The 12116-nt window shown below is 42.1% G+C and overlaps 1 protein-coding gene across 1 annotated transcript; it reads right to left on the minus strand.

Moving 5' to 3' along the window:
• Nucleotides 1-681: 681 nt before the first annotated feature.
• On the minus strand, nucleotides 682-11505 carry cdk8 (cyclin-dependent kinase 8). The gene is made up of 13 exons (XM_050057167.1): nucleotides 11049-11505; nucleotides 9591-9666; nucleotides 9100-9210; nucleotides 8328-8468; nucleotides 5875-5932; nucleotides 5660-5791; nucleotides 5401-5544; nucleotides 3902-3971; nucleotides 3620-3692; nucleotides 3361-3458; nucleotides 3090-3168; nucleotides 2818-2976; nucleotides 682-1747 (listed from the first exon to the last, which is right to left on the minus strand). The coding sequence occupies exons 1-13, from the start codon at nucleotides 11174-11176 to the stop codon at nucleotides 1622-1624; spliced, it is 1395 nt and encodes a 464-aa protein (XP_049913124.1). The 5' UTR covers nucleotides 11177-11505; the 3' UTR covers nucleotides 682-1621.
• Nucleotides 11506-12116: the final 611 nt, after the last annotated feature.

Consider the following 12116-nt stretch of genomic DNA (forward strand, 5'->3'; position numbering starts at 1 on the left):
TACTGCTCGTCCCTCACCTACACACCTGTTAGGAAATAGATGTGCGAATCATTCCTTTGTTCTGGCGTAATCAATAATAAAAATAATAGTTTCTTGTAGCCCTATTTAGCTTAAAGTCTGGTGTCTAAAAATAACATGTAACATATCAAAGGGTCACTCTAATTTAACGACAATGAGGCAAGGGTGTAGGTTTTGTTCCAACATTTGGGGGACACATATGAAATGTGACGTTTTTGAGCATCAAACACTTAATTTCCTGCATTTTTGTGTGCCTTTTCTGCATCAGTTTATAGTGAAAACGTCTTAAACTCTGTCAAAAAATAAAAGTCCTCTGCTTCTTTAAGGTTTTTATTGGGGTGGACAAATGCACAAGGGACGTACCCCCCTGTCTCCACCCTGAAATGTATGCCTATGCAGTGAGGGGTCTAAAAAATTAGAAAAATGTAGTGAGCTCTGTGACTCTGTGTTGTTGAAAGGGCAAAGATTGATGTCACCATTAAAATTCATCCACCCATTTCCTGCCAGCTAATGAGATTTATCTGAATTCTTGGGAAATAGTCAGCAGCCCTTGCTTTGTGATGTAGAAATGGCAAAAGAAAAGAACGAAAGAAAACATGTCATTAAGGGTGCAAAGGGGGAATAACTCATTGGCTGCTCGCACACACACACAATTAACAATATCAATGTTTCCACTTTTATTGTCAGGGTACTTGCTTCATGTAAAATATTTCAATACAATACAGTACAATGCATGTTCCATCTGCCATCCTCCATGCGATTGGTTGGTTTTGTCATCACGTTGTAAGGCTTGCCCACAGCACTCCGCCATACTCGCCATGAAAACAAAACCATGAAAACAGATTAAATTATAAACTACTAAAATCTTTTTTGTCATCTTTTTTTGTCCTTTCTGAACAAAAAAAAAGAAAGAAAAACCCTCAACGCCACAGCTGTGGGGGCTCCACATCCTCCCAGCATGCTTCACAGCAGCTCAGTTCAGTCCTCAGCTGAGGCCCTCGGAGGGCCACACACACACACACAAAATAAACGGACAGACAGACAGACAGGAGGACAGTCGGACAGGGTATCTGTCACCGCTGGCAGTCACATAGCAGCTTTCAGTCTCATCCAAGCTTCAACAGGAACGGGGGTAACTGGCAGGGGTGGAGGTGTAGTTGGGGGTGTGGAGACAGGTGTAGAAGAAGAGGGGAGGAGATGACACAGTAGATTAACACGTGTCCCCCAAACCGAGCCATCTTCTCCTGGCTGGTATGAGTAACAGAAACAGGTTGGATTCGAGCGTAGAATCCGTTCTCCTCATCCTCCCGCCTTGTGTTTCACCTGTCAGCGTTTGCTCTATAGGTGTGTTTCTAATACTGGGGTTATGGGTGTGTTATCTTGAAGAAGTGTAGACTGTTGTCACTCTGACCTAACAGACTGCTGCAGAAGAAAAGTGCCCTCTGTGGGGTGGGGTGGGTTGTTGCCTTGGACATCCCCACATCCCTCAGTACATTCGTTCAGGTGGGCATGGTGAGGGCTGTGTATGCGTGTTTATATATATATATATATGTGTGTGTGTATAAGTGTATGCACGTATGTGTATGTGTGTGTGAGGGGTGTCTCAGTAGCGGTGGGTCTGGTGGGAGTACTGGGGCGGCTGTTGGGAGGTAGAGGAGTATCCCATGCTGCTTTGGGGCAGTGATGTGCTTGGTCCAGGGTTCTGGTAGGCAGCATGTGGATTGGAGCGCTGCAGGGAGGAAAAAAACAACAAGAAGATATTCAATAAATCCTTTTAATTCAAAACATTGCCTCAATTTTTATACTTATGCTCTTTTGATTTACAGCAAGGGTCGCCAGGAGAGTGGCTCTGAGCACTTGATCCCCCGCAGGGAGCCAATGAGTCGCCCGCAGGGCATGTTCTAAAAATAACTGCGGTCAAGCCAGCCATCACTCGCATCTCCATGTTCACATCAGCCAGTGCCACAACTGTAGTGCACCCTTATACTGTCATTAATGGTAAATGCACTCAAACAGTCAGAGTGAGCTGACAGGAAGAGCTAGTGACAGACTTGGCAAAACTAGCGTAAAGATATACATGTAACAATGTCCAGGTTTTCTGAACCCCGGGGTGGGAGAGCCCTTCTATGTGGAGTTTGCATGTTCTCCCCATATCAGCGTGTGTTTTCTCTGGGTACTCCAGCTTCCTCCCACAGTCCAAAGACATGCAGTTTAATTGGTGACTCTAAATTGGCCGTGAGTGTGAATGTGAGTGTGAATGGTTGTCTGTCTCTATGTGTCAGCCCTGTGATAGTCTGGTGACCTGTCCAGGGTGTACCCTGCCTCTCGCCTAGTGTCAACTGGGATAGGCTCCAGCCCCCTCTTGACGCCCAACATGATAAACGGCTACTGAAAAATAAATGAACTGTGTTTTCCTTCTATATATGAGTCATATTTATCAGTCAAAGTTATATTTAACTTTGGCAAATAAATTAAAGTTATAATACAAGTGTAGGGAGGAGGAGGGAAAGAGGCTGTAACTGTACAAAGTCGTACAAAAAGAGCAATTACACTTAGTAGATAGTGAAAAGGCAACCAGATGGTGTTGTGGGAGGGAGACAAAGAGAGAACAGAAAAAAACCCCCAAAATGATTTAAGAGGTGCTGGATTATTTACACAATAATTTCATATGTGTATCATTAACATGATATCAATATTTCGTCTGTACCGGTATCTTGAGACACACATAGCACAGCCAGACTAACATGAGAGAGCTATATTTTCATCCAACAGTCAACTGCTAAGGGAGGAGAGACCTACCTGGTAGTCTGAGGTCATGATGAGGCCACCTGAGGTAGTGGTGGGCGGGACAACTCGCACTTTCTTCAGAGGCGGGCCCTGGGCGTGGCTGTTGTCAGGGTTGCCGGTGTGCCCCGCCCCATTTGTGTGGTTGTTTCCCTGTTGCTGCTGCTGGTTTTTCTAATATTAGAGAAAAAAAATATGTACATTGTATTGTATGTGTACAAACACTACCTCTACCCCAGTGTTCTGTATATAGTCATGAAATAAGCATGCTGAACAACAATTCTTACTTTGTCTGCCTTGTCCTCCGGCTCTTCCTCTGTCAGGAACTCCCTCTTGGGGTAGGGGATCTGGCAGCCTGCAAACACACTGGAGAAAAAAAACGCAAAGAGGTCAACTTGTCAACTTCAAACACTTATTCCCATGACTTGAAGCTAATTAGCTAATGGATTGTTCAATGTGGGAGCAACCCCAGGGTCATGTGTCTCAAAACCAAGGAGTAGCACGCGATAAGCAAACTGGATACAGCCTGCAGGCGTGTGTGTGTGTGCTGGGACTCACTCAGAGGTGGGCAGGGGCTCTTCCAAAAAGTAGGGGTCCTGCATGGCCTGCTCAGATGTGATTCTACGGATGGGGTCCATGGTCAGCAGCTTCTGCAGCTGTAATGAAGTGCACACAATGTCAGCCCCCAAACAAGAAGTGGCATGATGACAAAGATGGAAAACCAAACTGTGGCTTCTATTATAATTCTACTTTAACGTCCTAAAGCTATGCCAAAAAAACACAACTGTCCTATTATTACAGAGGCATTTGAACTCACCAAGTGGAATGCTTTGCTGTCTGGTTTGACTTTATGTTTTTCCATGTACTTTATAAGGCTGCAGTTTGTGTATCTGTGGCAGAGAAGGAGCAAATCATATTAATACCATGCCGTCGGTGCAGTTACCACATATAAAAACACGCAGAGTTATTACATGGTTAAGCAAGAATTGCGTACAACACTCAGAGATGTATTTTTGCCAGCAGACATAGAACTTTGCTTCGCTCCAACTTTGTTTCTGATCTTTCAGAAAACTAGGACAGTGGTGCTCGGCACACTCACGTGTTCCTTCTAAAGTCTTTCATCAGCGTGGAGTGTTCTGGCATCTTTTTGATGTCCTCCCAGTCTTTATCTGTCAAATGAGGGAAAGGCAAGATTACACTACGTCATGCACTCCCTCCCTTCAAGAACAGATTATTTAGGTTGTAGTGGGGTCTGGATTACAATCTTTATAAGCACAAGATCTGCCCCACAACAAACCCTTGTTACATCAAGGGCATATTGAGCTTTGGTTTTGACTTGCAGGTTAAGATATATGACATATGATCAATTTAAATTTGCCAGGATGCTTGATTGTCTTGCAGGATCAACACTAAACCCATCAGACAGACTGGTGAATTACATAACTAGTGCAGCAGAGATGGTAGAAGAAAAAAAAAAATCAGAAGCAGCTTAAGTGAACTGGAAAATACAGGCCCAAATGTAGCCCTGCAAGTAAAAGTTTCTGTCAGTGGATTGGTGTTCAGAGCAAACAGACCACAGTACTGCCTGAAGAAAAAAGAAGGAGCTTGAAAAGACCAGGCGAATAATCTGCCTCTGTTAGGAGGGAAAATGCTTATCCTTCCACAACATTTTTCCATTACAAAGGAAACACAGCAGCTGTGACACTTTGGTTTAATAGCGGCTCAACAGCATTAAAGGGACAGTTCACCCCAAAATCAAATACATATTTTTCCTCTTACCTGTAGTGCTGTTTATCAGTCTAGATTGTTTTGGTGTGAGTTGCAGAGTGTTCGAGATATCAGCTGTAGAGATGTCTGCCTTCTCTCGAATATAATAGAACTAGATGGCACTCTGCTTGTGGTGCTCAAAGTGCCAAAAAAACGTTAAAATAAACTCAACAGCAGTGTCTCTTTGTATAAATCATGACCTGGTTACTCCACACACCTTGTTGTGAGCAGTTTCACGTAGGAACTATTTTCTTTCAACCAAACTTATCACTGCACAGAAGGAAGTGTGCATCTACTCATGGACAAGAGGCTCACGCTGACTTTAATAGCATCCTCCTCAACTAAGCTGCAACATTAGCTAGCTCAGTGGTGCTAGGTGAGCTAGCAGCAGATGCACCTCTCCTTCTACGCAGTGATACAATTGGCAGGTGTAGTTAAGTAGAAAGAAAATAGTTCCTACATGAAACTGCTGAGTAACCAGGTCAGGATTTCTGGAAAGAGACATTTCTGTTGAGTTTTTCAAATGTATTATTTTAGCACTTTGAGCACCACAAGCTGAGTGCCATCTAGTTCCATTATATTTGAGAGAAGGCAGACATCTCTACAGTCGATATCTCCAAATAATAGGTATATTTGATTGTGGGGTGAACTGTCCCTTTAATTTACATTCTTTGTTTGGAAAATCAGGAGTACTTATTTCCCTTGAGGACCCAAGCAATGCATCCCCTTTTGAAGCAATTCAAGTATATCATTAAAAAAATCATTATGTATTTAATGATTTAAAATGGAGCGTGTTTTATGAGTAGTAGTCTGGCAGCACTGGACTCTCACCAGCAGGGAAACCCATGACGTTAAAGATGCGGTCCAGTTGGTCGTGGTGGTAAGGGTTACTGGTCTTGATGTCCTCCTGGCGACAGTGGAATATGGGCTCAGACGTCAGCAGCTCCGCAAAGATGCAGCCAATCGCCCAGATGTCTGAAGGAAAGCAGAGCGCACACTAACTTAGTCTGTCACTGAAGTCAGTAGAACTGGTTTGCATGTGTTCACACTTGGGAAGTGGCACAGACAGACGGTGTTGCACAATTCTCACCGATGGCTTTGGTGTAGTGCCGAGCCCCCAGCAGTAGTTCAGGTGCTCTGTACCAGAAGGTGACCACCACAGGGTCGAGATCGGCTAAAGGCTTCAGCGGTGAATTGAAGAGACGGGCAAACCCCATGTCCGCTGCAGAGCAGACATTACAGTCAGTGAAGTAACAGCAAACTTTTATGACAGCAAACATTTTATAAAGGAGACATTATACATACCAATCTTTACTCTACCCCTCTCCGGCCCTTCCCCCATCACTAAAATGTTAGCTGGTTTCTGAGGAGAAGAGACACATACACCATCTTGAGCATGTGTCAACAATCCAAACATTACAGCAAAACCACTGAGATTAAATCAGCTTTGACTGACCCAGTTGTTGAGCTTCTGCAGAGTTCACCAAGTTAAATATAAGACTTTTTAGAAACCAAAATAGGGCTGGACAATATGGACGAAAAATTATATCTGTATTTTTAGGCTACATGGTGAAAGTGGCAAAATGTTCAGTTGTAAGTCAACACCACATGTGAGATGCCACATTTTCATTAAAACAGACTGTGATCAAAATAAAACACTAAGAAAGGGTTTTTTCTTCCCAGTTTGAACATATACAACTGCAAAACTTGTAAATGAAAAGTTATATAAAAGAAATAGACTGACTATACTAGAGCATTGGCACTTTGTCTCCCTCCATGTTGCAGGAGAACTTGTGATGGAGTAAGGCCGGGTTTGCACGCAGAGAAGAGATACAAACACTGGCACGGCTTTATGAACCTAACAGGTTATGTAACACAATATCAAACTATGGCAATATAAACAATACTGTTTTATCCTATTTCTCATTTGAAACTATGTGGATATACATGAAAAAGTATATATAAGCCCTAACACATACTGTAATTTGATATGTTTTTAGGATAATATCTGTCATACCATCAAAATCTATTCTCACAAGAATCACAATTTTAGTTTATTAGTGTTTAATTTGTCAAGAGACCACAATTAGACTGGAATTATCAATCAAATAATCCATTAGTTGTCAACTATTAAATTAATCAACAACTAATTTGACATCAGATTAATCATTTTATGTAGTTTTAAGTAACAAAATATCAAAGTTTTTTGATTCCAGCCTCTTAAATGTGATTATTTTCAGTTTCTTTACTCCTCTATGACAGTAAACCGATTATCTTTGGGTTGCTGACCAAACAAGCCATTTGATGACATCATCTTGAGCTTTAGAAAACATTAATTGACATTTTTTGAACCAAACAAGTAACTGACTAAGAAAATAATCGACATGTTGATTATTGTTGAAACCCTACCCCACAATCAGATACAAAAAGATTTCATAACTAACATCACTTGAGCGTTTGAACAGAAAAACCTGCACGCTGCTCTTGCTGAGCTTCACAATTTATTAGTAACACTAATGTTTCAGTCCCCCTGGATCTTCATCAAGAGTGTTCAACACCATTATTTACAACTTGGGGGAATTAATCAGCTGTGAGTGTGTTTCTAAATAACTGACAACAGCCTGTACACCATTTGCCAACATTAAAAAAAACTAGAAACCTCAGGCTCTTTACACAATAAAGGCAAAAATCCCCCACACCTGTGCACACCTGTGAAATGGGTGGAGCAGATTCTGTTTAAGCACTATGTTGTAAATAATGGTGTTGAACACTGAGAATTGGGACACTGTAAAAAAATAAAATAAAATAAAAAAAATAAAAAACAATTACTATACAATTATCAATAAACTGTGAAGCTGAAAAAAAATATTACAATTAAATTACTAATAAATTGTGAAGCTGAAAAAAAAAATCAAATAAAAAAATATAAAATAAAATTACTATTAAAATACTAATAAATTGTGAAGCTGAGCAGGGTGCAGGATTTTCTGTTCAAAGACTCAAGTGATATTTCCCAACGCACCTTCATTTGAGACATCTGGATGTGTAAATATCTTTCTTCAAACTAATAACTAACATCACTGCCTGGAGCAGCCAAGATAATTTCTTTTAAGGACACTGACTTCAATGCTTTTTCAGACTTTCAAATACCTGCAGCTACTCTATGTGAACCAGCATGTGGTGTGTAATGAAAACTCTATGTTGCTGCCCTCTAGTGGACATAATACACACACTGCATCCCACAGGAGAGGGCTACCATTTCCATCTCACTGTGCATTTAAACGGTAGACAATTTTTCAATTCAACCAAACAGGTGAAATCTGTTACAGCTGAGACTAAATTCAGAGTATTAATAAATTCTTATTAAACAGAAACAAATACAAGACTAAAAAACAAAGCCTGTTAGTTTCCCTCAGAACATAGCAACCGCAACTACCTGAAATTACAATCACTTTATGCACCAACCCTCAACTTAAACAACTAAAGAATACTGCAGAGAAGTTATATATTATGAAAAATGCACACTAGTCTTGGATGACATAAACCTGTTATCAAATCATCATTCTGCAACATTAAGTATTTAGGAGCGATAACTAAACACATGCAGACTGACACAGCTTCACATGCCTTTCACTGATTCTCTGTCCAGTAACAATCTTGCAATCTCTCATCAACTGCTGCCTTGTTTTCCCTTCTACCAAAATATTTTCTCTCTCCCCCTCCTCCCCTCCCCTCTCTGCCCTCCCCAATCCTCTTACAAGGTCTCTGTGGAGGACCCAGTTGGCGTGGAGGTAATGGATGCCATCCAGGATCTGGTAGAGCAGAGACTTGACCATTCCTCTCGGCAGCTGAAGTGGCTTCTTGTTGGCCTTGGACGCTCTGTGGAACTTAATAATGTGCTACGGAAAGACAAGATAATAGTAATTGTGGTGTGTGTGCGAACGTGATGACTGAAATACATCGTTTGGTGTGCTTTTCCACATTTGTAAGGTCACAAATGTAACTGTATGCAACATGCTAGATCAGTGAAACTGATGTTTGTGGCATGTGTTTCCACTTCCTCGGGAGGGGAATGTGACTGCTGCAGCTTTGTGGCAGAAAATGGCATTTTAACTCAGCTTGGATATGCTGCCAAGTGTAATGCAGCAGAGGTTTGACTACCAAATGTCGAATACTTCTTGGTGCTTGTGTGTTTTATTGAGAGTTAGCAGTGCATAATTAGCACCGGTTTGAGTTTCCTTTCTTACAACTGGCTGATAGTAAGTGTGAGTATATATGCATCAGTACTATGAGTAATTCTGCATTTGTAAAAGCATAAGGCATACAAATATGTAAGCTGCATAAACTCACATAAACGGGTGGGAATCTGCAGTATGTGCATGTGTGTCAGTGTAAACTAATAACGAAATAATCATAAATGAATTACACAGAAACTCTCCACGTACATCCCCCCTCATATTAGCGTATCCAATGGACAATATTAAAGTCATGCCATGCTGCTCCAGTGTATGTCGTGTGCATGCATTTTACCCAGAGATCATGTTCGGCGTAGTCGAAGAGCAGCCAAACTTTACGGTCTGCATGTGACAGGAAAACCTTCTGCAGCGAGATGACATTGGGGTGCTTCAGCTCCCGCAGCAGCTGCAATACACAAACCCACTCAGAGGAGCGACCACACACACTCATGGCAGAAATCACGGATGACAAATGGCTAATTTGTAAGAGTTAATGCTGCTGTTAGCTGCTAAAAGTGGAGACATCTCTGTGTTGATGAGGGCACAATATCACTTGTGCAACTGAATGCAACACAGTAAAAATGACTTGATGCATATGATGTTTGGGGTGTTGATTTTGAAGGTATAGTTTGTATTAATGTGTCCACATGAGTGTTTTTTTTCTTCTTCTAGCTCGTGTTTTACTCCGTGAAGGTGATTCGGGCATTACATAAGCCACCTAGGAATGGCATGAGGGTGTTGCACACAGACCAAACAAAGGGACAAAGTAAGCCAGGCAGTTCTTACTGCAATCTCTCTGCAGGCTGACATGGAGATGCCAGTGCCTTCAATCTGCTTGAGGGCGTAGTCCTTATCATCCTTCCTACAAACAGAGAAAGGCAGAGCAACATCAACACCAGACCAGACTGCGGGGCCCCCTGAGAGCTGTCTGCACAGAAACATAAAGGGGGGGCACTTGGCAGCTGGCACAGAGACTCTGAGAAGAGGCCGAGTTGCATTACCTCCAGATTTGTGTAATCAAGCTCACCTCTGAGGCTCAAAACAATAGAGGGGGAGAGGAAACAGGCCCTGTCTGGCAGCTGGCGAGGGACAAACAGAGCACTGGGACTGGCTCGCACTTGAATGAATCGGTTATAACCCCTCCCTCCCTCCCCCTGGCCTAAATCATCTCATAAACCCATGCTTTGTGCCTCCTCAGGCCTCGTCCAACTGCTGCAGCACAAATTAGCTCGCAGACTCTCATAAACAGCAGCCTCCTAAAGTGAACACAAACATCTTTAAACACTTTAGGGCTCTTTTGTGTGGTTCCGGCTGCCAGTATGTCCGGGCTGTGATAATGGGCTTAGTATGGTCCTGGTAGCTCGAGCTGCCTTCAGCCAGCTCCGGTCAGACACACTTAAGTCGGTTTCATGGATTACATTAGAAACAGAAGGGAGAAGGGGAATAAATAAAAGGGTTAGAAATGAAGGTGGGTGGTGCTGTGGTGTCCATGAAGTTTGGGTCCAGCTCGGGACCTTTGTTGCATGTCATTCCCTCTCTTTATTTCATGGAATCTTTCCACTATTGACTAACAGGCAAAAATAGCCAAAAAATACACAAATAAGGAAATTAAGGTGGGCTGAGGTCGAAAGCAGCACAAACATGACCCCAAATGGAGGCATGCAAGATAACAAAGCATGTAAACAACTAAATTCTGCTTAAGTAGCCAAAAATATCAGCTCTCACGTGTCAGATTCTTCAATATATTAAACATTTGTGGCAAACAATGTGATGGCAAAATTAATATAAGTTATGCAGAGGTATTTACCTTGAGTATGACAAAAGCAACCTGCCCCCTTTACAAAAGGGCCAGTGTCAGCATTAACAAGTGCCTGCACATGCACCTGCTGTATTCTATATTCACCACTTCACCTGCAAATGCTCTTAATGTTACTAAATAAAATAATGCCCTGACAACTGGACAAAATGGATGCTTTTTAACAGACACCTCACACAGTCACAGTAGTAAATCCTGTCAGTGTGCATGACAGAAAGCTCCAACAGCATCCTCACTGTGCAGGTAATTACAATGCATTTACTGCTTATTTCTCTGCATAAATCTCTAACATGTCTGATGTGCCAGTTGCACAGCAGCCTTACGGAGAGGAAAAACATGAGAGAAGTGATTAAAATGTATTTGGGAGAGGGAGGAGGGGGGCAGGCGATGGGTTCACTGGCTAGAGGCCTTGCTGGTCATCAACTCACCCATCTTTTCTCTTCGCCTTGTATACATGACCGTAGGTGCCTCTTCCCACTTTGCATCCTTCGTACTCAAACAGGTCCTCGACACGCTCTCTTTCGCCGGTCAGCTTCACCTTAAAATCATAGTCCATTTTCACCTCTGTTCGGGCCAAATGTGTCCGCTCCTTCCTTTTTTAAAGCGTCGCTTGGGAGGCAACTAGGCTACTCCAACGAGCTCGGTTTGGTAATTCAGCTAGTTGCCGTCCCCAGCGTGGCCCTTTCTTCCCTCAGCCCAGCTTCCACATCGAGTTTTCGGGTTGAATTGTTCGTACCGGAGGGGATGCGCCGTGCTCGGTGGTAGTCCAGGTGGAAAACGAGCCCGAAATGTATTCCTTTCTCTTGTTGCTGCGTTTCTCTCAGCCGGTATCTGCTCCAAAGAGACGCACTTCACTCGGTAACGACGGCGTACTCGCGCACGGCACTGTCGTAAAACGTCGTGAAGACAGCCCTGCAGCAGAGAAAGGGCTCAAGAAAATGGGTAGACAGACTACACCACGTGGAAATTCATACCCGTAATAATTAGACATGATGTGTAAGTTTATACCTTCACAATAACTGTATGTTGAGGAAATGCATATATATGTTGCCAGATTGTGCCATATTTAAGTAATAATACAGGCGCATTTGAGATCTGTTTCCTCAGTATAACAGAAAATATCAATCCACTGGCTTTGAATTAAAGCGAAAAACATTACATTTATTCTCAAAGTATGGTACTAATTAGGTATACTTATTAGAAAATGCAAGTTTATTTGCACCTTTCAAGCATAGAGGCTATTAAAAGTGTTTAATACGGTAAAGAAATGCATTAACAACATTCAAAACTCATTAAGACACAAATATAAATTAGAAAAAGCGAAAAAATTAAATAGGATAAGATAGAAATAAATAGTTACAGTACAATCACAAATAGCCAATTGTAATGGTGGAAAGAAAAGTGCAGAAAATAAGTGTATTGATATATATGGTGATGCTCTTAATGCAGGGATATATTATAATGTCACCTTATATTGTGTGTCAGATCTTCTAATC

This window comes from Epinephelus moara, chromosome 11 (genome assembly GCF_006386435.1).
Source record: "Epinephelus moara isolate mb chromosome 11, YSFRI_EMoa_1.0, whole genome shotgun sequence".
Lineage (NCBI taxonomy): Eukaryota > Metazoa > Chordata > Actinopteri > Perciformes > Serranidae > Epinephelus > Epinephelus moara.

Bases quoted from the DNA above. Each gene is read 5' to 3' on its own strand.
- cdk8 (XM_050057167.1), bottom strand. From the start codon at position 11,176: ATGGACTATGATTTTAAGGTGAAGCTGACCGGCGAAAGAGAGCGTGTC. The intron at 9,211-9,590 runs GTAAGAACTGCC...TGTGTATTGCAG, and splicing joins CAGCCTGCAGAGAGATTGCA to CTGCTGCGGGAGCTGAAGCA. The intron at 3,693-3,901 runs GTGAGTGTGCCG...TCTCTGCCACAG, and splicing joins AAAGACTTTAGAAGGAACAC to ATACACAAACTGCAGCCTTA.